The sequence below is a fragment of the Gallinula chloropus genome, assembly GCF_964237585.1.
Source record: "Gallinula chloropus genome assembly, chromosome: 28".
NCBI classification, from domain to species: domain Eukaryota; kingdom Metazoa; phylum Chordata; class Aves; order Gruiformes; family Rallidae; genus Gallinula; species Gallinula chloropus.
In genome coordinates, this window is record NC_140113.1 from 6,358,151 (window position 1) to 6,386,101 (window position 27,951).

The following is a 27,951-nucleotide window of genomic DNA, read 5'->3' on the forward strand; positions in this document are numbered from 1 at the left end:
ATGAATGTGAGACCGGCTCCTGCCAAATTTATCTTAGCATTAACAAAGATGATTAATATTGAACTTTTGGTAAACATTAGGAGTCTAAAAATAACGCCAGGAGAGGGAATATCTCCTGCCTTTGATTGAGGCACGCTGACGAATGGCATTTGTATTAGTCAAGTGTCAAGTAGATAACGTATCTGCAGGATAAACAAGCCCAAAAAGAAGGAAGTTTCAGATGACCGACAGACACATAACTGGCTGAGAAATGCAGCTAACATAACTTGCTAAATAAAGCATTTCTCAACGCTTGGCATTTGCATAGGCATATTTTTACAGGTTGGGGAAAGTTTGTTGTAGCTGGTAAGTGTAACTGTCACCATTCGTTTCAGACAGGGCTTTTTTTTGTAAGAGGTTTTTTTCCTCTTGGGGAAGCAGACAGCTGAAATGCCAGAGATCTCCCAACACAGGCAGGCACATGCCATCACCTAAAGGAACAGCGAGTCTGAGGCCATTTGGGGAACCTGAGAATTTGAGCTATGTGGGTGAATATGATTTCATTGGGATGTTTGGTGCCCAAGTATGAAATGGGGTGATAGAAAAACCCTAACAAGGAGCTCCAAAACAGACTGAAGAAAAGCCAGGCACATCCACACAGAAGAAAAGGTTTATAAAATGAGCTTTCACACTGAGAGCCACGCGAATGAAGTTTGCAACCATGAGCTTTAAGAAATAAATACATAAATCATAACAGCACAATGTGCCTCCTGTCCTTCACTCCTCTGGTTTGCAGAAGAAACTGAGTTTTAACATTCTTTATAGAGATAGTGGGACTCCAGTGTTCTGGAATGCACTGATCCCAAACAACTGGGGCTGTTCAGCCTGGAGAGAAGCAGCCTGAGAGGGGATCTGATCAATGGGGATCAATAGCTGAAGGGTGGGACACAGGGGCCATGGGCAGCCTCTGCTCAGTGTCTGTGGGGACAGGACAAGGGGCGATGGGCTCAAGCTGGAGCACAGGGAGTTCCTCACCAATGTGGGGAAGAACTTCTTCCCAGTGAGGCTGAGGGAGCCCTGGGACAGGCTGCCCAGGGGGTGTGGAGTCTCCTTCTCTGGAGAGATTCCAGCCCCGTCTGGACACCGACCTGTGTGCCCTGTCCCAGGGACCCTGCTTGGGCAGGGGGTGGGACCCCATGGGCTCTGGGGGGCCCTTCCCATCCCTCTGAGTCTGTGATCCTGTGAACTCAGCCAAACTCTTTGGTATCTGGGGCTGCTGCTGCTACTGCCACAATGATTTCTGTTTCCTCTCTGTACCAGAAAGAGGTTTCTCTTGCTACATCTGGGGCTGAATAGTCATTCCTTCACTGTGAAATCCCCACCCCATAATACAAAGCACATTCACAGGAGTAAATCCAATGGGGCAGGATACAACATTCCCTCACCTCGAGGACAGCACACAGCACATTCCAAACCCATTTGGCTGGATCAGGGCAACCGAGATCAGTGTCCCCCGCTAGCCTGTAGACAACTTCCGAGCCTCCCGAGCAGGGAAGGCGAAACGCAGGGAAACAAACACTGAAGTATCATGCCGCCTGCTTTCTGACCCAAGACACCTTGCTAGCCCAGGGGGAGAAGGGTAACACAATGAAGGACGTGAACAATTCGAGCAGAGAGCTAATCTTAGGCCAAGTTTTCAGTTGGTGCAAATCAGTGTTGCTCCACTTCAGCGCTCAGTGCCAGTTCACACCAGCTGAGAGGCCGAGGAGGAGACACCCCCCTGCTAAACGCTGCGCTTGAAGAGACGGGCAGCTGCTGGAGGGGTAACTGCCCCAGAGCCACCTCTCCATCATAGTCAAGAACCTGAGCTCCAAATCTCTCTGGAGCCATGGTTTTAGGAAGCTACCTTGGAAATGATGATGAAGGCACGCTTTGCAAGTGATGTACAATCAAATAACAGACTAATGTTGGCCATAAAGAATAATTATTAACTATTAATTAGTGATTGTTAGCAATTATTAAGAATTAATTTAAGGATGTTTATTAATAATGAATAATTATTATTCATTGATAATAGTTAGTGGCAGGGGGGGTGGAACTCTGTGATCCTTGGGGTCCCTCCCAACCCAGACCAGTCTGTGATTCTATCATTCTATGATTACTAACTCTACTTTACCTTCACCTAGAATCTCTCCTAATTTTAGGAGCTTCTGAAACAATTCAAATTAAAGCCCGGGTTGCTCAATGCGCAGTGATGGCGAGAGGCATTTCCCCAAGGAAGCGGTCTGGAAGGGGTTAAGAAGTGTTACTTTACATAAGTAAACTGGAGCCGGAAAGCTAATATCATTTTATGACTCTGTGTCTACGTATGAGGGATCAGTAAGTTCCTCCTGAAGGCTCAAAGGATAATGGCCCAAATGGATTCCCTCATCGGCCTCTGCATATTCCTTTCTCAGAACGGCTTCTCTAAAAGGAGTAAAATGTATATATGTGTATATTTAGTTCTCTTGCCTTCCCTATCAGAAGTGTGGAGATTCTGATGGCGTTCTTGGATGCATTTCAGATAATCAAATGGGAATTGGGGGAAGGAAGATGAAGGCAAAGAGCTTGTGTGCCTTCAAGGAAAAAAAAAAGGAGAAAAAGACATTCAATTATATCCCTGTGCAACCCTGTGCCTTCCCCAGGGCTCCCAAAGGAAATGTAAAAAGGGGTGACATTTCCACCTACCCCATTACTAATTTAGGCAAAGGAAGAGCTTGCCAAAAAGCTATTTACAGCGGAGCCAGGGGAGCGGGGGTCCGCGAGGGGTGCAAAAACAGGTGCAGCGGCAGCGCGCATGACCCCAGCCCCAAGGTGAGGATTGGCTAATCCGGGCTCAAAAATATGACATCTTGGGCTCATGATAGTCACAGGGGCTTTTCCATCAGCAGGCGGGGCGGGGAGATGTCAGGGAGGGAAGGGCATGGTGGTGGGGCCCTATAAATAAGAGGCAAAAACCCGCCTTTTCCTTCAATGAAGTAGTTGGGGGAAGGCAGAGCGGAGCGGGAGGGAGTTCTGTTCTGCTGAAAGTCGCCCCAGGGTTTCTGAATTTATTGTTTTGTCACAGCGTTTATTCTTTATTGCTTCCTTCCCTGCCACGGCAGCGAGCCTGCAGAGATGAGATACATCATCGGCATCGGAGGGTGAGTGCCCGTTAACGGCGCGTACGTGTGTCCTGCTTTCTCTTTCCATTTAGTTACCGCATGCAAGAGGATTGAGGGCGTAGAGATTGTGTATCTGGACCATAAAATATGATTACAGGGTTCTAGCGAAGTCGTGGCTTGATGGCTCCTGATTTGTGCTGCTTTTGCTTAACGTGGGGAGCTCTGTGGGGTGGCACACGCCGAGCCAACGTGAGCAGGAAAAATGTCAGTTTGTAGGTCAGATGAAGGCAGCGGTGCCTCAGCTGCGACGGAAAGGCCTTTTTAACCTTGAGTTAGACTTTGAAAAGCTTCACTGAAAGGGAAAGAGGAAGAAAAGCCTGCTGTAAGTGAGATGGAGGGTGCAGGGGGACCAGGACAGGGCGACAGCTGGGCACATCCTCGGCTGCAACACCGGCACGGGGCAAGAGCGTGGGTCGAAGGCAGCACGGGATTCCATGGCCTCTGCGGTTAAAAACATTAATTATATATAGAAAACCGAGCACGCTCAGCCCCGAGAGCTCGCCGTTTGGCAGAGGAAGGTTATTCAGGGCTCGTATCTTAAAGCGGGCTTTGCGGGCGTAGGGAAGCCTGACCGGCCGCCTCAGGAGAGCCGCTCGCCCCCCTTCACAGTCTGTCTGAGGCGTTTTCAAAAGCGCTTGTTGGGAGCCCGGGTTTCCCGGGGCGGCTTCTCCAGCCGGTGCGTGTCAGTCTGCTAACGAGCAAGGGTGCTTTAAGGCAATGGATGCCAGCGAAGGCAGCTGCCAGGTCCCTGCGCCGAGGCAACCTCTGCCGGGCCCCAGCGGGGAACGGAGCCAGCGGCCACCGACAGCCCCGCGGGGGCTGAGAGGGCGCCCAGGGAGGCGGCGGGCGGGCGGGGCAGCTCAGGGACAGACCCGCGCAGCCTCCTCCGTCTCGCGGAGGCGCCAGCTGGGCTTCCCCCAGCGCGGGCGGGCTGGCGGAGCGCGAGTGGGGGGAACGGGGGGAACGCGCGGGCGGGGGAGCGGCGATGGCGGCCAGCGCGGCCGTTAAGCGGGCGGGAAGCGGCGCGGCCGTTAAGACCGGCGCGCGCGCCAAGCGCGGCGCGCGCGCCAAGCAGCCAGTTGCCGCCGAGGAAGGGGCGGGGCGAGGGGCAGCCACAGCCAATCGGCGGGCAGCGCTCGCCGCGCCGCCGGGGAGGCGGGAGATTCAAACGTGCGGGGCGCGGGTCGGGTCGGGTCTGTCTCGGTCTGTCCCGCGGCACCAACGCGTCTCTCCCGCCTTTCCGCGCAGTGTCACCAACGGGGGCAAGACCACCTTGACCAACAGGCTCGTCAAGGTGCTCCCCAACTGCTGCGTGGTGCATCAGGATGACTTCTTCAAGGTAAGTCCAGCTGCCCCCTCGCCCGGGCTGAGTAGCGGTAGTTGTAGCGGGTTCCCCTGCAAGCTTCGCCTCCCCGTGCGGGGCTCCCGGGTAAGTTGGCAGCTTAGGACAGGTTTTCTGGCCGTACGGGTTTGACTTGGGGCAGGCGGGGGGACGCTGGGCTTTACAATCCTCAGTGTCCGGCAGCTTCCGCGGGAGCAGGGATCAGCTGCAGCAAAAGCTCCCTTTAGCCTTAAGAATGGGTCAGACTGGGTCTAACTGGGCCGAACTGCTGGTCTAAGGTAGAGGCTGCTTGCTGTGCCCTGCACAAATAGTTTTATCTGTGTTAAGTTATCCTTGTCTTATTTAAGTAAGGATGTTGTGTCCAGTGTGCTGGAATAATGTTCTGATAACAGAGCGATGCGTTATAGCTGCTTCTCGAAGCCCAGAATAATGTTCAAGCACCACTGTGCTGCTGTAAACGCCCCAAGGCTGTTGCACTGGGGAGTTCTGGCAGCTCCCTGTCAAAAACCTCACTCACGTTACTTACTGAAGATGATTGTGGGAGCCCCGTGCTCACTGGGGTGTCTTCCTGCACCCACCTGGGGAGGTGGTCACACCGAAACCGTGTTGCCAAGCCCTGTGGAATATACAATATACCCAGCCCTTGCCATACGCCAGAGTCCAAGAGATGTGGCGAGGTGCTGGCAGGAGCTGCGGGGTGTCCCCCTGCCACGAGAGTGTCGCAGCATCAGCAGCTGCGGGGTTGGCTCATCCAGCCTTTGCAGCAGCGTGTGCCACACGAAACAGGCTCGTTTGGGAATGCTTCGTTGCCAGAAGCTTCATGCACAAATTTGGTCAGATACGAGCCCTTAAAGCAGAGGAGGAGCTTTCCATAAAGACATGGAGCTTCTCCCCACCGTGTTTAGCTCACAAATGCTTGAGCAAATAAAGCTGTAACTGAGCGATCGACAGTCCTGCTGTGCTGACCTGCAGTTCTGTTAGAGCCAATAGGGATTAAAATAGCTACTGCTGAACATGTACATTTTACTAGTTACTTAACACTGTATTTGCATTTAAAGTTCCTCTATGCTGACTTATAAAGAGGGGCATATGGTACCTTGGCTGATAAGATATTATTAACCTAGAACTCTTTGTTTGAAGTGTCTTGACTGAGCCATGGAAACTTTTAGAAAGCTCTTGGGGTTGGTGAAAGGATGGGAGCTTATGTTTTACTGTAGCCCAGAATAGGCTCTGTAATTGCTTTGCTAAGTGAACACCTGCTTTGTTGTGTATTGCAGTAGTGTCCAGGTTGTGATCGGATCTTAGGTAGCTGATCACGCTGAGTTTGCAGCAATGTTTTATTGCTCACTATATTTCAGCCACAAGATCAAATAGAAGTCGGGGAAGACGGCTTTAAACAATGGGATGGTAAGAGCAGTGTTCGCTATAGGATGCAGTAATGTATATCTTTCCTAAGTATTTCTTTTTACTTATTAAAGACTTAACAGTAAATTCCTGTAATTTTCCATTTTCCAAGTTCCTTCTATCTGTTGCTTTCAATGTGGTTCCTGGTATTTGATTGTATACCCTTTTTCCCACCCACCCCCTTTCTTCTAACTAGTGTTGGACTCCTTGGATATGGAGGCAATGGTGAGCACTGTGCGTGCCTGGATTGAGAACCCAGTGAAGTTTGCCCGTTCCCACGGGGTGAATGTCACGCCTGGCTCTAAAGAGCCTGCCTCCAAAGATACCCATATATTGGTCATTGAAGGCTTCCTGCTTTATAATTACAAGTAAGGTTTGGGGAACTATTAATGGTTTGCCAGGGAAGAGCACTAGATGTCTGGTGCCAGGGCTAAAACCTCCTTTGCACTAACCCACCCTTCCAGCCTTGTACCCAAGTATCGTGTGTCAGACTTTTAAAAACCTCCCAATAAAAGCGAGGTGCAGGAGGTGGCTGTCTCCAGGTAACACAGGTCCCTTAGGGCACACCCTTGAATTGTAGGGCATGGGGAGCTTTAGAACTTGTAAACACTGTGCCTGCAGCTCAGGCTTCCCTCCTGGCCTCCCTCCACAGCACCTAAACCTTGACCTGGAAAGGTTGTTGATGAGAACATCAACATTCTGCATTCACTACTTGGAATCTCTCCTGGAATTTAGGGGTAGTTACTGCATGTGATACACATGCTTGTTTAATGCTTAGTAACTAATTGTACATTGGAGCAAAGATCAACTTCTTTTGCTTATTTTTTTTTGGGGGGGTGGAATGCTTGGCAGGGAAATGGGGAGACCAGACCAGCAGTGGAGAGGCAGAAACCTCCCAACAGCTAAATATGTAAACTTCAGGAAGTTGCATGCTATAAACATGAGGAGCAGAAGACTCTTGGCTCCAAACTGTGGTTTTTGTTTACAAAACTCCTTCAGGAGAACAAGCTGTGCATGACACTTGACAAAACCAGGGCTGTTTGTAATTTGTACCAAGCACAGCACCAAGCAGCACCGTTCTGAATGGAAAATGTAAGATGGCAATCTCAGCCTGTCCATCCTGGGAATGCCAACGAGCGGGCGAACTGCCAGCTGTTCTTGGCCTGTCCCAGGGAAGGCAACTCCTGGTATCCCTCCTGAAGGTTACAAATACCTCTGAAGCCCTCTGTCCTGTGGGCAGGAGCCTTTCCTTCACCCACAGGGAATATTTTACCCACAGACCCAGAGCTTGCTCAGTTCATACTATATTAAGCATTTATGCAACCCTCACTGGGCTGTTAGAAGTCTGTTGGTCCCTTCCAGGTTCAAACTAGATTTGCTTTGAGGGGTTTTCTGGGTTTATTTCCTTCAGCATAGTAGAAGTGCTGCACAGCAAGCTGCAGTAGAGCAACTCCCTGTCCTTCTGGAAAGGGATGTGAGCTGATGAGCAGCCTTGCACTGAACCTGTCTGCCTGTGTACATTCTGACAGCTTGCTTCAGCACAGCCCATGGATAAGTCAGTTCAGATCAGAGTGATGAACCACAGCTTTGGTCTACTGCAAGGAGAACTTGAAACCATCTGGAAGGAGTCAGGGTTCATGTCCCGGGTCTTCCCAGCCCAGTGTTTGATCCTCCACAGTAACTAGTAGGGAATATCTAGGTGGGAAAAGCACCTGGCATCCCATTCTGCCCCTCAGAAAACAGCATCCTCCAGGTTTTGCAGCTACTAATAACCCTCCAGTACATTAGCTGTGCCTTAATGAAGGCACTTCCACTTCTGTTGTCCAGAACAGCCACGGGCAGGAGAGAGGCACAAAGATTTATATGGTTTGGGGGGTGATTTAAGACTTTTCTCTCTGAGAAAAAAAAAACAGTCAGTCACATTCTTTCTTCCTGCCCTACCCTAGACCACTGATAGACCTGTTCGACATGCGCTACTACCTGGCAGTGCCATACGACGAATGCAAAAGGAGGAGAAGGTGAGAAGATCCTTTGACCCAAATCTAGTCCTTCCTTCCAATAAAGACTCTACAAGAGGCTGCCTTTCTCTCCCAATTAATGGGAGACAGGGATGGATACTGGTGTCATTTACAAAATGGAATTACAGTGGAATGTCTTAATTTGAGACTTTGATGAAGCATTTTCTGAAACTTTAGCTCTCTCCTTTGGGGCTGTGTGGAAATCACAGGTGCTAAAGGAGCTGAGCTGTTGCAAGGGAGCTCTTGTATGCTTCTGCAAGCACCAGTAAACCCTCCCTGCTCTGCCTTCCTCAGCCACCTCTAGCTTCTGTGTCCACTCTGGGTGCTTAAATAAACCTGTTGCCAAACATGGCTGAGAGTCAATGAGAAACAGGAGTGTGACAATCTGCTTTTACACAAATACAGCCAAGCAGCTGTCAGCTCCCCTCCAGGCTCTGGCAGTGTGTGAGAGGCAGCCCCAGCCCTGATGTTCTCCTCTGCTCTGGTATTTGCAGTACCCGTAACTACACCGTTCCCGACCCGCCGGGTCTCTTCGATGGACACGTCTGGCCCATGTACTTGAAGCACAGGAAGGAGATGGAGGACAGTGGTGTGGATGTTGGTAAGCCTCCCTGAACACAAATCCTTTAGGACTTGGGGTTTTAAGGAAGCTGGTCATTTAATTGAGGGTTTTCCCCTTTGTTTCATATTATCAGCACTCGGGGCTGGGGAGAAAAACCTGTTCTTTTCAACAGGGTAAGATGTTCTGTGGGCTGTAGCTTTTTCAGGATGTTTCCCAGTTGTCCTTTGGGATAACAGACCATGAACTATTTTGAAAAGCCTCTCCATAAATTTTCTTCTGATCAGAAGCCTCCAGCATGACTCCCATCTCTTTCTTTCAGTTTATTTAGATGGACTGAAGTCTAGAGATGAACTTTACAATCAAGTCCTTGAGGATATTCATAACAAGCTTTTAAATTGCTTATAGGTAAATACATCCCTGCTGCCCAAGGGGGTGAAATGTGAGGGGTGGGCTGCTGAAAGGAACTGCTGTAAGGCTCAGAGAGTCACACTTTCCCTTGTTGCTTTTCAGGATCTCAGAAGACCTGAAAGACCCATGTACAGAATGATGTAAATAAGTTGGAACGAGGGTTTATTTGTGTAAACTCTTCTTATACTGTCCTTTGGAAAGTATCTTTTGTATATAATTGAAAAATGAAGATAAGTTATTCACAACTCTGTGATGGACAGGAGTGTTGGTTTGGGTTTGTTTTTTAAATTTGCTTATTTTATATTCCACTGGCTGGCTTGTAAGTTGAAAATGTGTTTTTATAATGGGACAAGTAGAGCTGCATTAGGAAAAGAACTGACTCTTCTGCTTCTGTGCTTCTGCAGATACTGTCTGTGTAACGGCTTGTTGGTAATGTCACCTCTTAAATTCAGTAAAAATTAATTTAAAACCGATTTTTGTTGTTGGGGAACTGTTTTAGTATGTCTGTCACCTTTACTGTAGAAGAAAGTAGGTGCAAAACTACCTCCCCCCAAATCAGACCAGCCCCTGCTTTTCCCTGTAGCATTGGAAACTTCAAACCCAGTTCAGACACCCCACCAAGGGTGAGCTGTTTGAGCCCTTCAGCTGCCTCCTCTCCCAGTGGGACGAGCACCAAGCTGTCCCTCAGGGGACCTGTCCCTCAGAGGACCTGCCTGCCAGCCCTTTGGCCACCCAAGGACCTTCACGACCCCTTGCCAAGTGGTGGGGCCTGGCGCTGCAGCCCTGCACGCGCAGAGCTGGTGGCTGTCCTTGGCTCGTGGCTAGCTCCAGGCTAATAATAAACCCTCCCTGCCATTCGGTGCCTGGTAAGGAGCTGAGCTGAAATCCTGTGGTGAGATAGGTGAGCGTGTGGGGATCTGTCACCCCGCTATCGAAATACACCGGCTAAAGATAGGCAGTGCACATGCAGCACGCCACGCAGGAAGGCTTCTCTGGGTAAAAGTACAAACCCTCTCACGTGGGATGAGTGGGGACCTTTTGGGCACTAAAATAACCCAGTCATGGTGTCGGCACAGCTCGCTCTAGATGATTTTTGGGCATGCCTGCCTTAATTAGAAACATCACTCCAGAAAAGCAGCTGCCAGAGATTAGCAAGGAAGTCACCCCAAAACCACCCAGCCTGTTTCACAGAATCACAAGGCTGGAAAAGACCTTTAAGATCATCAAGTCCAGCCATTCCCATCCTGTGCTAAACCAGATCCCTGAGCACCTCATCTCCCCTTTTTTAAACACATCCAGGGAAGGGGACTCAGCCCCTCCCTGGGCAGCCTGTTCCAGGCCCTGACAATTCTCAGTTTCAAGGGGTGTCTGAAACACCCTGGTGAAGCCTGAGGTGTCTGAAACACCCTGGTGAACCTTCCCCTCACATCACAGAGGTATTTTCCAATTCTCTGGCTGGAATTGGGCTGCCAGAGCCAGAAATGAACCACACATCCTGATGACATCACCCTGGCGCTTCCGCCAGCTGTACAAAGTCCTGCTTCCTCGTGCGCAGCCCCGCGCGTGCCTGGAGACACCCACAAACTATAATTACACCATTACCCAGCTGGGAGCTCGTCAGTGGCAGAGCTGAGGAACGCCTGGGTCAGGACAGGGTGCTGTGACTTGTCACTGATACCTTGTAAGTCCATTTGACATCGTTAGACGGAGCGTTTCCCGCAGATGAACTGCAGCTCTGCTTGCTGGCAGCGAGGAAAACAGCAGCCTCAGCTCTGCAGAGGGCTCTGGCACAGGAGCATTTCCATTGAGGGTTTCCCTGTGTTAGCAGACAGGTTTAACCCTCACCTGGAAAACCCCACAAAACCTTTTATGGAAACATTTGCCAGCAAAGAGGTCATGCTCACTTCCAGCCAGCCTCTAGGAAGCAAAAATCGAGGCCTAAAACAAGCTCTTGGATAGAGTCTGGTTGCAGAGAATATAAAACACCCCAGAGCAGCGTCAGCTCCACTTGCAGAGGGGAGCCAAGCCAAGACCAGCCCAGTATGTCCCATCACCAAGTCTCCTGGGCATGAGCACATGCCCTGGTGTCTGAGCAGCACCCTAGTTCCTTAGCGCGTTCAGCATTAGCTGAGATCCTGCAGGATTTACCTCCTGGACTCTCTTTCCCCACACATCCTCCTTCAAGGGAAGCAGTAGGTGTTTCCCCTCTGCAGCTGTAGGTGGTAGTGTGCAGCCTGCTGAACTCATGCCAGGACTCTGCCATTTAAAACCCTCTGAAGCAGGTCACCTGAAGCACACAGCAACAAAAAAACACCTCCAATTCCACTTCTAAAGGAGTATTTAGTGTTACATGTGCATCCAGCAGGGTGAGATCCTCCTACCACCCTGCCAGGAGCAGTGTACCTGCCGGCAGCTGCAGAGGCGGCAGCCGTGCTGGGCAGTGAATGGCCAGTGACTTTCCAGGAGCTGAAACACAACCCCAGGGCACGACGGGCGCCTGGGAAGCCTCAGCACTATGTGAACTTTGCTCGGCTCAGGGACAGCTGTTGCTATAGGATTTCCATACATCCTTTCACACGCTGCCTCTGGTGACAAATCAGCTCTGTGGGAACGGATCAAATGTCTGGGGCTCCAGATGAACCTGTACCCCAAATCTGCCTGTTGAACCTCAGCTCCCCCAAGATGCAGCATGCAGGGGAAAGTCGGTGACCCCCCGAGCCCCCCCACCCTGGTCAGGATCTGGCATCCCCCCACGATGGCTGGAACCCCCCTCCAGTATGCTGAGGCTGCGGCACGGATCCTGCTCTGCCCTGGGACAGTGCCAGCAGCCGGGAGGTCACACCGTCACCCCTGGACGCCACGCACTTTGGCCTGGAAAAATGGGGAGACTAAAATTATCCCCAGGCCCACGTGTCCCGAGGGCCGGGAGGAAACCTACACCCCGCGGGACGTCAGCGGGCAGCAACCGGCACACGTGTCCGTCTGAGGGGGCGCGGGGCACGACCCCTCTGCGCCGGCTGTGCCCGTCCCACCGCCGCCCCGGGCCTTGCGAAGCTGGGAGGGTGACACCAGAGTGACAAATAAAGTCTGAACTGAGCAAATCCCCCTTGGCCAGAGGAGAACCCGCCGCTGCCCACCCTGGCGCGGGTGCTGGCGAGCCAGGGGGATGGATGCCTGCCATCCGCTGGGATTTGGGCGGTGATTCCCCAGATCAAGTTCAGCTCCACCTGGGCCCTGTCGCCGTGGGGCCGTGGGCAGATGGAAACCCCTCGGCACTCCCGGCGGGAACCCGGCCCTGGGCTCCCACACGTGCTCCGGGGAAAGCTGGGATTTGGGAACCTTGTCCTCTCGTGCCCAGGAGGCCAAGGGCAAGGGGAGGGGGTCCAGCCCGTGCTGGCGCTCAGCCCTGGGCACCAGCTGCTCTGCCACCCTCACTGGTGATGCCAGAGCCCAGCAACCCTTGTTGGCCCCGATCATATTGACGCCAATTCCTGGTCCTCTCTGGCTGCTCCCCTGCAAAAGGGGGATTCCCCAGGGAAACAGTAGGGGCACAGACCTTCCTCAAACCAAGACCCTCCCTGCACCCAAGAGCCTTCCTCTAGTCTCACAGACCTTCTCCAAGTCCAGGACCATCCCTCAACTTTCCTGGAGCCCCCCCCAGACCTCCCCCAGGGTCCAAAACAAGAAGGGCTGAGGGCTCCCCCAGCCCAGGAGCATCCTGCAACCCATCCCAAGCCCACTGGGAACTCACCCACCAGCTTTGGGGCTCATGTGGCAAAAAAAAGCCTTTCTACTCCCAGATGAAGGAAATTCCTCTGGGATGGGAACACAAACACCATCTGGGGGCACAGCAGAGGAGCTGTCACCCCATGGCATGCCCCTGACCCCTTCCCACCACCCACCTTCCCATGGCAGGAGCCAAGGCGGCCGCCCCAGTGCAGGGAATCCTTTATTTTGTTAAAAGGGGGAGAGCCTGGAGGGACCGAGGGCTGGGGGGGGGTGCAGAGGGGTGTGATGCCCTGGAGAGAGTGGGGGACAGCTGGGGTCACGTGTTGGGCCGTGCAAGAATCAGTCCTCGGTCGTGGCTCATGCGTGGCAGAGCTGCTGTGAGGGTCTAAAGGAGGAGTCTCCCCATCAAGACTCCCCCCAGGAAGGGTGCTGAGGCAGCTCCGAGACCCAGGCCCTGGGTAGGACAGGGAGGGGAGACCGGGTCTCTGAGCCCTGCAGAAGTGAGGGGAGGAGCAGCTGGGACCACGGGGAGCACGCAGACAGCAAGCCAAGCAAGAGCTGCATGTGGGAAGCCAAAACCCAGGCGAACACAGCTCAAGCCCCCCACCCCACACAGGAGTCTCCAGGGAGGCACAAGCCCCCAGCACGCCCCCACGGGCCCAGCAGAGCTGGGGACGTTGGCCGAAGGCTGTCGGTGGTCCCGCTCCCGGGGTGAGCAAGGGGCAGAGCCACCGAGGGCCCTTCAGCGCCGCTGCGGGGCGGGGGGGGATCCAGGACGACCCAACCTCAGCCCAGGGGCAGCCGACCCCAGCACCAGCCAAGCTAACGGATGCTGCCGTCCCCCTCACCGCTCTGCAGCTTCTCCCGCTCAATGGACCACACCAGCTCCTGCACGAACTTCATCTCCGAGGCCACCTGCTTGCCCAGCGCCTCGTAGTGGTTCTCCAGCTTCCGGTAACGCCTCTTGAGGCCGTTGGCCACCTGCACCACGTTCCTGGTCTCCTCCTGTGCCTGCTTCTTCAGAGCCTCCGTCTTCTGCAGCTCCTGCCGGATCTGCCGGAGGTCCTGGCTGATGCTCTCGTTCTCCTCCTTGTACCACGACTCCTTCTCTTCATAGATGGACAGCAGGGCCTCGATGTCCTCCTGGAAGGACTTCTTGTTCTTCTCCAGCTCTCGGAGGCTCTCCTCAGCTGCAGCCACCTCTTCCATGACCTTGGAGAAGCGCTCAAAGTTGATGTACGTGTTGTTGGGAGGCATGCTGGAGTGGGACTTAATGGTGTACTCCTTCAGGCGCGTGGTCTTCAGCCGGCGGCGCTCGGGCTTCTTGCAGCTGTCTTCATTGCGAACGTTCCTCCTCTTGATCACCTGGGGAAAGGGACGGTCACAGAGGTGGGGCACAGCCAGATGGCACCCAGCTGTGGTCCCCTCGCAGCACCAAGCCAGCTGCAACCCAGGGCTGGAAGAGCAGTGGAGAGCTGCCCGTGCGCTAACACCCTGCCCTGGCCTCTTGGATGTTTGACACAAGTAATGTGCCAATTTTTTAACTTCTCACCTTAATCCAAGGGTGTTCCAGGCTTTGAGCGATTGTCATCCGCTTCCTGCAACGACAGCAAGGCTGTGACTGAGGGACAGAGGCTTTGCTGCTTCTTTCCCTGATAAAGTCCTGGAAAAGCAGCTTGGATCCTATCACCTTTGGAACAAGGATGAGCCCAAACTCGCTGTACCCAGAGTCCATCCCAGACAGGGGCTGCATCCAGCCCCCTCAGCCAGCCTCTCACAAAGAAATACACAAAGAAGACCCCATAGGAACTTCCTGACCAACATCTGAACACCCAGCACCACTCCTCCCGCCCCAGCCCAGGATGCTGGGTGCTCAGGTCAGCCCTTGATTCCTCCCAAACTCTGTTCTCTCCTTTTCAACCGAGCTTCTGCACCCTCAGGGGCCAATGATTCTGTCCCCACAATTCACCCTGACACAGGGGAACAGACTTTGGTTTCAACACGTTTTGCAACACCAAATGCTACAGGCAGGAGGGATAAACAACTGGCACAACAGGGATGGGCCAAGGCCTCTGGGCTGGCAGCCGGCAGGCTCAGAGCTGAACCCTAGAGCGGGCAGGAGAATTGGGAGCTGCCGGCACACGGAAGGTCGGGGCAGGAGGGACCATCCCCTCTCCCTGGGCAATCCCCAGCTCTGCTCCCCATCTCTCACTTGGGGTCCTTGACGAGCAGGCGGCGGATGAAGTCCTTGGCCAGCTCGCTGGTGTTGCTGAAATACTCCTCATCGAAGTCATAGTTGACGGCAGATATGTTGGTCAGGGTCTCTTGCTTCGTCTCCCCCAGGAAAGGGGAAGCTCCACTCAGCCTGCAGTGAGAGGAGAGCAGGTTGTGACACCCCAAAAAGGAGACAGCCCAAGGCACGGGACTCACTCTGCAGCACCCATCTCCCCCAGACACCCCTTATACTCACAGGATGTATGTGATGACCCCGATGCTCCTGGAAGAGAGAGGAAGATGAGGCTGAAGCCCTGCAGAGTGCCATCGGTCCTCTCTCCCTGCTCTTTCAGCAAGGGAGGAGAAATGCCAGCACGAGCCCGGTCCCAGTACTGGGAACTGGCCCCTGGTGCCATCGGGGCCAGTGCTGGAAGGTGCTTGGGAGGGGACTCACTCACCACATGTCAGCCTCCAGCCCCAGGGGTTCGTAGTTCACAATTTCTGGAGCTTTAGAAGGAAAGAGAGAAGAAAACAGGCTTATTCTGGGGGAAGGAAGCACGTCCCCATGGACACATCCCAGCCAGCTGCACCAGGGCTTTGGGCATCTCTCTGGGGTTAGCCAAGGCTTCCAGAGCCCAGGGGAGCCCCACAGGAACAGCACTGTCTGGGTCTCACCTACAAACTCTGGAGTCCCAAATATATTCTTGAATTCGTTCCCAGCTTCAATCTTGTGGGCGATCCCGAAGTCAATGAGTTTGATGCGGGGGTTTGGCACGTTCTTGTCCAGCAGCATGATGTTCTCCGGCTGTGGGAGGAGAGGAGCTGGTGCTTACGACATACACTCACCCATGGGAGCCTTGTGCCGCCCTGGGCTTCTCTCTCCAAAGGAGAGGACACCCACATCAGGTAGGGAAAGATCCCAGAGCTCCACTGCCCCACAGGAGCCTGGATGGTTGTCCCCGCTCCCCAGCTGCCCGGCACAAGACGAATGCACCTCCCAGACCTCACCTTCAGGTCGAAGTGGGCGATGCGCTTGGAGTGCAGGTAGTGCACGCCGTCCAGGATCTGCTTGAGGAACTGGGTGGCCTCCTCCTCCGTCAGGGACTCCTTCTCAGCCAGGAAATCGAAGAGCTCTCCTCCCGAGACCAGCTCCAGGATCAGCACCACGTCCGTCTTGTTCTCGAAGATGTCGTGCAGCGTGATGATGTTGGGGTGCTGGATCTCCCGCAGGATGTCCACCTCCCTCTCGATCTCCTCCCGGCTCACGCCCCGACGGCTGGACGAGAGCCGCCGCTTCTTGATGAATTTGGCTGCGTATTCCAGACCCGTTTTCCTCTCCCGGCACTTCCGGACGATGGCAAACTGGCCGCTGCGGGATGCAGGGAGGAGGTGAGCAGAGGACGTCCTGCCTGGCACGTGCCAGCGAGTGCTCAGCACTGGCACAAGGATGGTGCTCCCAGCACAGTCCTGGGGTTTACCCATCCTGGCACTGTAGGAGCAAGTGTGTAAATCCCAGCGCTGCCTGGGATGGAGGAAAGGAATTCCTCCCAGGGGTGCGGCAGCTGCTGACCCTCCTTGGGTTGCTCAGGTGCTGCCTCAATCACCTGAGCTGGGAGACACCCAGTTGCTCCAGTTTCCAGCCAGGAAGCAAAACCTCGGAGCCTGGCAGTCCCAGGGAATCACAAAGCTCCAGTGGGGGAGGTGGGCAGGGGAAAATGCCCAGAGTAAGAGTGACTGACAGTTCAAAGCACCCTGTGATTGGAGCCAGGGGAAGGCCGGGCTCTGGGCTCAACAGGCCCTTCGCAGAGTCAGGTCCTGCCAACACCAGCATCGCTGCTATGGCAGCATCCCAAACCTCGTCCCTCCCTGCCCTGGATGATACCCCTGGCAGCCAGGGTGCTGGGACACACAAGGGCCCCTCAACACCCTCCCCCCAGGACAGGATCCATCCCACATCCGCAGGCTGCTCCCTCCCCACTGCCCCAGCCATCGGCCATCCCGGCCGGCACTCGGTGACGTCTGGTCCCCATCACCGGCCTCCACAGGCACCCTGACCCAGCGCCGCTTCACAGGTCCCCGGATTGTGGCTGGGGCCACCCACAGCCCCCCCTCCTCTGCCCCCCAGGTGGGATTCAGCCCCTGGGTACCGCATCCACCCCCATGCTCACAACAGACTGTGGATACGGTGCAGCCCCACCCCCATTTTTAAGAAATGCTGAAGCCACTCAAATCATTTCACTGCACAATTATTTCCCAGGGCCCGAGGAGCCCCAAGCCCAGGCAGCCACAGCCACAGCAGTCCCTGAGCCCCAGCAGTGCTGAGAATCCAAATCCAGCCCACCCCACCCCCCACTGCCTTCGCATCCGGGATGATTAAATCCCATTTGCATGCAGTGATTCACCCCCAAATCTGTCCCGCAGGCGCAGAGCAGGGCGGCAGTGACGGAGAAGGGCCGGAAGCTCCAGCATCAGCTCAGCAGCCCTGGCCAAACACGGACATGACGGGAGCTCTGCAGAGCGCTGCTACGCCTGCCCTGATGTAGGAGCCAGTTTAATGTTAATTAATACTTTTATCTTTAATATAGACCTGCTAGAGGTGCCTGGCTCTCAGCACAGCCCCTGGCCCCAACCCCACTGCCTGCAGGTAACACGGAGGTGACACAGAGGGTGTCACCAGCACAGGGACACCTCAAGGACTGCAGCAAGTGGGTGAAGCTCCCAGCCCAGTGCTCAGCAGGGTCTGCAGTCACAGAAGGCCCCCACCCCCTCAGCACAGCAGGATGTCACTCACCTGCCCAGCTCTTCCCCCATCTCATAGAAGTCCTCCACGCTCTCCTGCCGGAAGGTGGACATGGCTGTGGGACCCTCACGGAGCTGAAGCCGCCCCAACCCTGTGAGCAGTGGAGGATGCCGGGGGAACAGCTGGGGATCAGCACCTGTGGCACCAGAAAAGGGGGTTTATGTCACAGGAGCTACACACCAACACCAGCAACAGACCTGCTCAGGGCAGCACCCACCCCAGGGGGACAGAGAGCAGGGAGCCCCAAAGCAGCTCAGCCGGATGCCCTGGGGTGGCTGGAATGGAGACACAAATCAGTCCCGGGGGTGCCCCCAGCCTCATCACACCCCAAAGCCTGTGGGAGCGATAAAGGTCCCTGCCCACCCTGGCTGGAGGGGAGGCCTTGTGGGGAGAGAGGCGGGAATGGGGGCAGTGGCTGTGCGGGGCCCATGGCCACCCTGGCCCCAACCTGTGACTACAGCCAGCAACACCCAGCTGGGACACCCCAACCCAGCCAGCTGCACCCCGCTGCCCCCAGCCCCCCTTTCTGCCCCATAGCCCCTCATCCAATTTCCCCACACCCACAATTACACACGGCCTCCTTCTCCACAGCCCCTTCTTCCAGACAAGCCTGACCCCCTGCACAGCCCCTCCCCCTCCCTGCCCTGCAGCCCCCCCACCCCCAAACCTCACACGGGGTCCCCTCCCTGCCCTGCAGCCCCCATCCCCCGAATTCCTCACACCCACAGCCCCCCGTCCCCAGCCCGCCCCCTCTCCTCGCCTCACAAACCCCCCCCAACCCCTCGCCCGCCTCGCCCGGCCCCACAGCCCTTCCCCTGGGCCTCTCGGGCCCCGCACCCTCATCCCTCCCCGCCCATCCACCCCCCACCCCTCACAACTCCCCACATTCAACCCGGGACCCCCCCCGCCCCCGCAGCACCCCAAAGCTCCCCTCTCGCCCCCCCCAGCCCCTCTCCCCATCTCCCCGCCCCGCCCCACCTGAGCCGCCGCCGCCCGCGCCGCCACATTCCGACACTGCCCGACGCGCCGCGCTCCACCCTCCCCCCCCCGAGCGCTTGGGCCCGCCCGTTCCGCCTCCAGACGGAGACCTTCCACCTCCAGCGGGAGGGGGAGCGGGCAGGAACCAAGCACTGGGAGGGGGGGGTGGCCACGCCAGCACGGCTCTTCCCCCCCCCCCCCCCCATCACCCCACCCTAAGCCCTCCCGCCGCCAGGTGGCGCGCGCCAGCCTCAGGCCCCGCCCCTCCCTCCCTCATTAAACGCAGAGCGCTCATTAGGATCCGATTTTATTAATTCCAGTGGCACTAATACAGGCGGCGATGGGCACGGACAGTCACACTGCAGACGGGTTGAGTTCCCCCCTCCCTCCCCCTCCCCTTTCTCTTCCTCCTCCTCGTGTCACATCAATTAACCCCCACGCTAACGAGCGGGGGGTCCCTCCCCACACTTTGAGTCAAATAAATACAGAATTGGGCAAGATCTAGTGGAAATGGTTTAGTTACAATGAGGCATGTGCAACACAAACCTATAAGGCTTCTTTGTTTGTTTGTTTTTTCCTCCAAGTCGCCACGTAAACCGATTAATTAACGAGCAGAGATGGCGGTCACGGGCGCCCAACCCCTCTGATGTGGGCGGTAACGCTAATTAATTATTTCCCCACCCCTTTCCCTCCCGTTCCCCCCCAGAGTCCAGTGAGTTCAATTAGAGCTTGTCCAGGAAGTTGTCGAGGGCGGGGATGCCTTCCTTCAGCCCCTTGCGCTTGCGGGTCTCGGCCACCACCTGGCAGGGACGGCTGGCGCTGTCGAAGGGATCGCCGGGCAGGATCTGCCAGTGGTCGAACACGCACTGGGGGAAAGCCTGGCCACCTGTGTTGGACCTCAAATCCGCTGTGAAACCTGGGAGGAAGAAGGTAACGGGGTGAGGTGGGAGGTGGAAGAGGTTGAGGGTGGAATTTACACACTCCAGGTCACCGCCTGGAGAACTCCAAGCAGCACCTGAAAGCCTGCAGAGATGCTGAGTGTGGTGGAGTGCTGCTCTACCACAAGAACAGCATGGGAGAGGGCTTCAGAGACTCTGCTCTTGCTCAGAGGGGCTTTAAAAGATGGGGACAGACTTTAGTGCTAGGACTAGGGGGTGTGGGTTTGAACTGAGAGTGGAGATAGGAGTTTGTTACACTGAGGGTAGTGAAACATGGGACCGAGGTTGTCCTTGCCCCATCCCTTAAGATGTTCAAGGTCAGGGTAGACAGAGCTCTCAGCAATGTGGTGTTGGAAGATGTCCCTGCTCATAGAGGGGCTGGACTAGGTGACCTAGAAAGGTCCCCTCCAGTCCCAACCATCCTGTCACATTGGGTCTCTATTCCCACATGAACAACCAGTGGGACAAGGGGAAACTGCCTCAGTTGCTCCAGGTGAATTTTAGATTGGAGGGTTCTTCATCCAAAGGCTTGTCAGTCACTGGGACAGGCTGCCCAGGAATGGTGCAGAGAGGGATTTTAGAAGATGTGCAGATATTGACACTCAGGGACATGGTTTAGTGGTGGCCTGGGCAGTGTTAATGCTTAGACTCATGTCAAGGGTCTTTCCAACCCAAATGGTTGCCACCAGACAGCAGGACACAAAGCATCTCCTTCCTGGGTTGGGATGAAGCTCCCACAAGCCCAGGGCAGCGCCCGAGACCAGCACTCACCAAAGGACTCATTGACAGGCAGGTAGGCCTTGACCACGAACATGGGGGTGCCAGCGACCTGGGTCTCCTCGAACACGTGGCCACGCTTCCTGTTCAGCACGCCGTAGATGCCACCCACCACCTGCTCCGGGCACTGCGAGAGAGAAGCATGAGGACCACGAACCGCACACTCACATTCTCCTTGCCCAGGATCTTCTGGGCTGAGCAGAGGTTCCTCACCTGGATTTCCACAAGGTAGATGGGCTCCATGAGCCTGGGCTGAGCAGTGAGCACACAGGCATAGAGGCATCTCCTGGCAGTGGGAATGATCTGCCCACCTCCACGGTGGATGGCGTCGGCGTGCAGAGTGACATCATGCACATCGAAACGCACGGCACGCATGTTCTCCTCACACAGGACCCCCTGGGAAACAGCAGAGCAGAGGAGTCAAATGACATCATGTCTGGGGGACAGTGGGTGTTCCCTACCAAACTCTGCTCCCTCAGCTTACAGGCCTTCCTTGGAATCAGGTCTTACAGCAGGAAGCAGGAGAACCAGCCTGGCACAAGGAGCCGTTCAGCAAGTCCTCCTCCTTGCCTAGGAGCTGGGATCCAAGGAGCTAAGACCAGCCACTCCTGCCTCCCAGCCACCGGTGCACTCCCCACAGGCTCCACACACTGACACCATCTACCAGTGTCACCATGCAACAACTCCAAGGCTGACACACATTTATGATGCCACAACACCAACTATTTGGCCAGAAGAACTTTCTTTCAGACTACAGGGACCAAAACCCAGTAAGTCATTGGCATGGCATCATCTTCTTCAGACCAACAAGCCCTCTCCTGCTGCTGTTCCTAATCTGTCAACGTGTTCTTTTGGAGTCATCTCCTCCCTAATGCTCAGGCAGCAAGAGGTGAACACGGGCTGACCTCTGCTGAGGTTCTCAGAGCACCTTTCCTTTTTGTTCTTGTCCTGGCTGGGTCATTTGGCTCTGAAAGGGTTTTTAGCATTTCAAATTCATGCTGCCATGACCAAGTTCTCCACAGTCCTGGCTGCAAGTTGGGTGTTTTGTGTGTCTAAAGCATCATTCTGCCAAACTCCATTTATCCCAGCTGTGCTCTGTGGGAGTTCTTCCTCTGCAAACACGTGCTGTAGCCCTGTGATGCTGCAAACCACCCGTCCCGGGGTGACCCCAGCCCCAGGCTGCCCTCACCTCCTTGGTTGCCCACTGGAAGCCAGCCACCACGCTGTCCTTGATCTCGTTCAGGTACTGCACTCCCTTGGTGATGTCAGTCAGGATGTTGGGGCCGGTGCCATCAGGACCAAAGCACCAGATTTTCCGGGCTTCGGTGACATCCCACTCGTACTTCTCAGCCAGGTAACGAGCTCGTTGCTTCAGCTCCTGACGAGCTGAGACTTCACCCTTGTCGATGTCTTCGGCCAAACCATCTGGGAAGGGCCGGGCCTTCATGTACAGCCTGTTGTGTTTGTTGGGGGACTTGGAAAGGCACATCACGTTGGATTCCTCGCTCACCGTCTCACGGTAGGACACAACAGGATCAGATTTCTGCAGCCACGAAGAGCAAAGAGCTGTGAGCCACCACAACCAAACTACAGCTCACCACACACCCTGGGAGAGCTCACAGCAAGAGCTCTGTGCTGCTCAGCCCTCTACCTTGATAGGAATGCAGGCATGGTCCTCTTCCAGGTCCTTCAGGCAGATCTCCAAGTGCAGCTCCCCTGCCCCAGCGATGATGTGCTCTCCAGACTCCTCAATGATGCACTGAAAAGACCATTTTACACAGCCAGTGAGGCCTCCTGCTGCAGTGCTATGAAAACTCTCACACATTCAACACTTGTGCATCTCCATTTTGTGTCTTTTGACTCAAGGAGCTACTTTTAGATGCTCCTTCCACTCATCTGGAGATGACTCAGCACCAGCCCCAAGGTGAAACACAGAACTCCTTCCCACTCTGGTGGGACCAATATTCAAGAATTTTCCACCAGCACAACAACTACAGAATCACAAGGTTGGAAAAGACCTTTATGATCATAGGAATCCAACCATACACATCCTTTAACAGCACACATCCCTGAGCACCTCATCTACCCATCTCAAACACATCCAGGGTTGGTGACTCAGCCCCCTCCCTGGGCAGCCTGTCCTAATGCCCAATAACCCTTTTGGGAAAGGACTTTTTCCTAAAGTCTAATCTAAACCTGCACTGGTGCAGCTTGAGGCCATTCCCGCATCCCATCACCTGTCACTTAGGTGAAGAAACTAACACCCACCTCTCTACACCCTCCTGTCAGGTCAGTGTAGGTGGTGATAAGGTCTCCCCTCAGCCTCCTCTTCTCCAGACTAAACACCCCCAGCTCCCTCAGTCTCTCCTCGTAAGGTCTGCAGAAGCCTCCTTTGCCAGCAGGACCAGGATTTCTCCAGTTCCCAAAACCACTCTAGACATTCACCTGCACCATAGGGTCAGACTTGGCGAGGCGCTTCAGTCCCTCCACCAGCTTGGGCAGGTCGGCCGGGTTCTTGGCTTCCACAGCCACGCGCACGACGGGGCTGACGCTGAACTTCATGACCCTCATGTTGTGAGCGTGCTCAAAGGTGGTGATGGTGCCAGTCTTCACCAGGAACTGGTCCACACCAACCAGACCAACAATGTTTCCACAAGGCACGTCCTCAATGGGTTCAACGTAGCGGCCCATCATGAGAATGGTCCTGCCAGAAGAGGAAGTGGTTTTACTCAAGTCTGATCAGGCAGCATCTCAGAGTGGTGGCAGCAGAGCCAAAAACCATGGCCAAGTGTCTTGTCTGGCCTCAGAGGTAAGAGGCCCAGACAGTTCTAGAGCCACAAGTCTGAGCTACAGCTCAGCCAAGACTGACCTTTGAATTGGCTTCAGGTACAGATCCTCCTTCTTGCCAGGCGTGTAGTTTGGTCCCATGATTCTGACTTTCAGGCCAGTTGAGACCAGACCAGAGAAGACACGTCCAAACGCGTAGAAACGTCCCTTGTCAGAGGTTGGCACCATTTTAGAGATGTACATCATCAGGGGGCCTTTGGGGTCACAGTTCTTAATACCTGAAAGGAGGGGGAGAGATCAACTTAATCCAGTACCATTCCTTGCATGTGATATATGGGCACAGGTGTCTGAGAAGCCCAGCAGGGAAGCTCATCATACCTATGGCAGCCTCATCATCAGGGGGTCCCTCGTAGAGCAGCTCACAACGGTACTTCTGGGCTGTGACAGGAGAAGGCAGGTGAATGGTGATCATCTGCAGCAGGGCATCTCCAGCAGGCAGCCACCGCCTCATCACGGCCTGAGCAGGGATCAGAGGAGTGTCACACCGGTCACTAAGCACACCTTCCCCTCCTTTCCCAACCTCCAAACCACCACCAACACCCTCTGACCCAGGCAGGGTTTGTAGCTGCTTAGTAAGCTGCCACAGCTGGAGCGGCACATCTATTCCTTTCCACCCCACAGAGGATTCAGAGCACTCTCACCTTCAGCAGGGGTTTGCCCTCCTTGTCCTTATCTTCACTGTCAAGTTTAATGTCCAGTTTCTCAATCAGTTTGGCTGCCTCCTCTTTCTTGAAGTTCATGATTGCATCGAAAACCTGGAACAGCAGCAGCAGCAGTTATCAGCACTGGTGGTGACCCAGTTTGGAGCAGCAGCACAAGCGTCACTGGAGAGAATCTCTGCTCCTGCTCATCACCCAGCTGACCCCATCTGAAGCTCAGACATACACTTCCCTGCACTCTATTTACTACCAGCTTCCCTGACTACAGAGACTAACGACTTCATCAGATACTTGAATTTCTTCAATCAGACAAGTCAGGTCAAAGTGAAGAAATTTTCCATCATCACAGACTGTCACCCAACCAGAGAGCACAAGGCACCAGCAAGACTCAACACCAAGGAACTCGCCTTGAAGATGGGGTCAAGGATGAGCTGGCAGAAGGTCCTGGGCAGCTTCTTTCCATCAGGGCTTGTAGCAGATTTGCTGAACTTGCCAGTAGCAGGATCAAAGTACCTGGAGAAATGTAAGTCAGACAAGAATTAGTGCTCAATTCAGCTACAGAAACTCTTGCGCTGCTTGCTCAGGCCAGAGAAAGTCCTGCTGGGCAAGAATCATCCTCATACCTTCCCCCCCATGACTCCCAGGCTCTCAGAGCTAGCAAAAATGCTTTTAATTCACCATCCCCATCCCATTTATCTGTCTGCTTCCTACTGTGCTACGGCACACACCAAGCCAAGGAGACAGGACTGCCATCCACCCTCCTTACCAACCTTCAACAGGGTCAGGTTCCAGCCACACAGAGCTAAGGTGGAACTCAAATCAACGTCTGTGACTCCTCACCTGTCTCCCCACAGCTTCTTCATCATGTCTTCTACTTTCTTAGCACGCTCAGATGGATTCAGCTGGGATTCACCCTTGGCAGCAAACTTTGCAACGTACATTTCAGCGAACTGCTTGAGAGTGAAAGCCCAGCCGTGCAGGCCAGACCCAAAGCCCACGGTACCGAGCACTGGGTCGATCTGGAAGAGAACAAGCAGGGTTGGGTGCAGAGGAACAGCCACAGGGTGTTACAGCAGTCAGCACACTCCACCCCAAGCATCATTTAAGTGGAAGAGGTTTGCAGTGGCACTTCAGGACGACATGACTCTCAAGCAGTTTGGTGACAGTGGTCATCTCCAAGGTCCAGGGACAGCCTGGCCCACACCCACAATTTTATCTTTGTATCCCAGGACTAGACTGTTTTTGTTTCACTTCAACCAGCTACGTACTCAAGACAGCTCAGCAGCTGCTTAGATTTGTGAGCAGGAAGATCCCTTTCCTCAGGGAGGATCAGTGATACATGGGAGGATGGAGGAGTGAGCTCAAGGAGAACAAGGTACAAGGCTTTTCAGTCAGCAGCCCTGGTCACTGCACAGGACCCCTACAGGGTGCAGGGACCTGCAAACACCTCCTGGCCTTCTATTTCAAAAGACAGCCAGGGGAGGGATGCTGTGTAGGAGCCCAGGACCTGACAGCACAGATGCAATGCGGGCAAGGACGTGTCCTAATAACAAGGCACCCTTGGTAAAGAAAGAAAACGCTTCCTTGCATTTAGAGTCTTTAAGTTGCTCAGGGTTTGGAAGGAAAGCCAGCAAGAGCACCAAACCAGCTCAAACCTGGGTGCTACAAGGGTCCTTCACATTCTACTCTCACCTCTCCACCTGTGAGAAGGGTCACAACTGCTCCCTCACACTCATTTCGAGCAGACTCACTCACCATGATGTTTCCCATGGGGCCGCTTTCTCCTTCCCCGTAGGTGGAGATGATGACGTTCACGTTCTCCACGATGCGCTGGAAGGTCTGGTACAGCTCTTCAGGCTCCAGCTGCAGCTCCAGCAGCGCTCGGTCCATCTTGTTCATCATCAGGACAGGCTTGATCCTCTCTGCAATGGCCTGACGCAGCACAGTCTCTGTCTGCACACACACGCCTGCCAAACACCAGGGGATCAGGTACCCTTGTCACCACACTCAGCCAACCTAAGCCCAGCTGCACATGGCTACAGAAATCCTTACCAGAGACACAGTCTACAACAACCAGGGCACCATCAGTGACACGAAGGGCAGCAGTGACCTCTGAAGAGAAATCCACGTGCCCAGGGGAATCAATCAGGTTGATCAAGAAGCCAGACCCATCCTTGCTCTGCTTGATGAAGGCCAAATCGTTTTCAGAGAGCTCGTAAAATAGAGAAATAGCTCTGAAATCAGAGAAACAATTCGAATTGTTATCCAAACCCTACTGCTCCCCAGCGCTTAGAAACAGCCCTTTATCCCACAGACAGCTGCGCCCAAGCTTAGGGATTTCCTGAAGCATGTTCCTGGGGAGTAAGGAGGGAAATAACCAGGAGCGTAACCTCATTACCCCTTGTGAAATCACAACCACCTCTGCCTCCGTGCAATTTAAAAGACTCCAAAGAGGGTTCAATTTCTTTCAATCAAGGAGTTATTCTTTTTCTACTAAGCCTTTCTTGCTCCTTTTTCAGGGCCCCTCAGGACCCTCAAACCACCCACAGCAACACAGCCACCAGCTATGTCACCAGAGCCGCTCCCCCCCACTGCCCCTGCAGCACTCCAGGGGACACCAGCCAGGTCCCAGAGCTGAAGCGGCAGGCTGGAAGCTCTCAGTGCACGCCCCAAGGCAGCGCTCCATGATTCACCACAAGCCCATCAACACTCGCTCTTTCCCTTAAGCAATCCTCAGGAGCAAGAGAAGCGCCTCCACGCTAGAGCAGACGCAGCCTGGTGTCACCTTCCTGTCACCTCAGAACGAAGCCAGCGGAGGACTGGAAGCCCCCCCCCCCAAGCTCAGACCAGGCAGCGGGAGCCCTGAGGTGCCCCAGGGGAGGGGGAACTCACGTTGACTTGATGGTAATGCAGCGCTCCTGCTCGTCCTTCCTGGTGTCGGTGAAGCGCGTCTCCCCCGCGCGCGCAGAGGCGATGATGCCGGCTTTGCACACCAGAGAATCGGTCAAGGTGGATTTGCCGTGGTCAACGTGGGCGATCACGGACATGTTCCTGATGTTGGCCTTTTTGTCCATGATGGCCCGTATCTGGTCTACTGTGAAGTTCACCTTGAAGGGGGAGGGAAGGGGAAGGAGAGGTGTGTACAGACGGCTCCAGCCCGCGGGGAGAAGTGAGGGCACTGCAGGCAGCAGCGCGGCGGGGGCAGGGGCCCGGGCCCGCAGCGCCAGCACCACCCCTCGCTGCCCCGCACACTGCGGCAGCGCCGGAGCGTTTCCGAGGGGCAGAGCCCGTTAACAGCCCATCCGCGCTGGGTCACCGCTCGGCACAGGGCGGGTGACAGCCCGGGGCGCCAGAGCCGCCCCCCGCCCGGGCCGCAGCGTTACGTAAGGCGGCTGCCAAGGCCCGGCGCCGGCCCCGGCCCGGTGCCACATCACCGCTGCGCTCCCCGCGGCACCGGCACCGCGCTGCCGGGCCCCGCCGGCACCGGGAGAGCAGCTCCCCACCGACACCGAGCCCCACCCGCCGGGGAAGCGCCCCGAGCCTCCCGGGGACACCCCCCCCCCCCCCCCGCGGCACCCTGTCCGGCCCCACCCCTCACCCCGCAGCCGCGGCCCGGCCCGGCCCCACAGGCCGCCGCCGCCGCCGGGCCCCGGGCCGCGCCGGGCAGGACATCCGCGGCGGCACGGCGAGCGCGGGGCCCGCTCGGCCCCGCCGGGGCGGCGGCAGGACGCGGGGCCTCACCATGATGGCGGATGGCGGTGGATTCTCCGGGGCGGGGGGGTCACAGCAATGGCGGCGGCGGCAGCCCTGTCTCGCTGGCGAGCGCAGAGCGGGCGGAAGAGGACGCTGACGTCAACCGCCCCCTTCTTATACGAAGACGCCGGCCGGGGGGCGGGGCCTGCGCACCGGGCACCCAAGGCGCATGCGCCGCCGCGCCTCTCTGGCCCGCGGCTGCCGGTAGTCTCTATGGTTAAGGAGGGCTTTTCCGCCGGGGCGGGCCCACGTGGCCGCTCACCGGCGCTGGGGGGCGGCGGGCGGCGGTGCCCGTATGGCTGCGGCGGGTGGTGATTCTCCGGGGCGGAGCCCGGTAGGG

At 55.4% G+C, this 27,951-nt stretch overlaps 3 protein-coding genes across 4 annotated transcripts; 1 reads left to right on the forward strand and 2 right to left on the reverse strand.

Annotated features, from left to right (window-relative positions):
- Positions 1–3,008: 3,008 nt before the first annotated feature.
- On the forward strand, positions 3,009–9,385 carry NMRK2 (nicotinamide riboside kinase 2). The gene is made up of 8 exons (XM_084276211.1): positions 3,009–3,161; positions 4,431–4,521; positions 5,883–5,931; positions 6,125–6,296; positions 7,875–7,946; positions 8,441–8,547; positions 8,828–8,913; positions 9,019–9,385. Exons 1-7 carry the CDS (start codon positions 3,136–3,138, stop codon positions 8,911–8,913), a joined length of 603 nt encoding a protein of 200 aa, XP_084132337.1. The 5' UTR covers positions 3,009–3,135; the 3' UTR covers positions 9,019–9,385.
- A 3,473-nt stretch (positions 9,386–12,858) lies between these two features.
- On the reverse strand, positions 12,859–18,677 carry DAPK3 (death associated protein kinase 3). 2 transcript variants are annotated; one of them, XM_084276427.1, is made up of 9 exons: positions 18,638–18,677; positions 17,651–17,795; positions 15,868–16,228; positions 15,535–15,664; positions 15,318–15,366; positions 15,116–15,142; positions 14,858–15,010; positions 14,198–14,243; positions 12,859–14,010 (listed from the first exon to the last, which is right to left on the reverse strand). In XM_084276427.1, exons 2-9 carry the CDS (start codon positions 17,710–17,712, stop codon positions 13,468–13,470), a joined length of 1,371 nt encoding a protein of 456 aa, XP_084132553.1. In that variant the 5' UTR covers positions 17,713–17,795; positions 18,638–18,677; the 3' UTR covers positions 12,859–13,467. The 2 variants fall into 2 exon arrangements, with proteins under 2 accessions (XP_084132553.1, XP_084132554.1); XM_084276428.1 differs by lacking the exon at positions 18,638–18,677 and adding an exon at positions 17,877–17,962.
- Positions 18,678–19,137: 460 nt separating this feature from the next.
- Positions 19,138–27,683, reverse strand: EEF2 (eukaryotic translation elongation factor 2). The gene is made up of 15 exons (XM_084276478.1): positions 27,600–27,683; positions 26,751–26,965; positions 25,911–26,092; positions 25,614–25,825; positions 24,699–24,877; positions 24,266–24,371; positions 23,841–23,954; positions 23,518–23,656; positions 23,222–23,417; positions 22,798–23,056; positions 22,004–22,111; positions 21,542–21,895; positions 20,566–20,748; positions 20,347–20,479; positions 19,138–19,553 (listed from the first exon to the last, which is right to left on the reverse strand). The coding sequence occupies exons 1-15, from the start codon at positions 27,600–27,602 to the stop codon at positions 19,360–19,362; spliced, it is 2,577 nt and encodes an 858-aa protein (XP_084132604.1). The 5' UTR covers positions 27,603–27,683; the 3' UTR covers positions 19,138–19,359.
- Between the last annotated feature and the right edge of the window lie 268 nt (positions 27,684–27,951).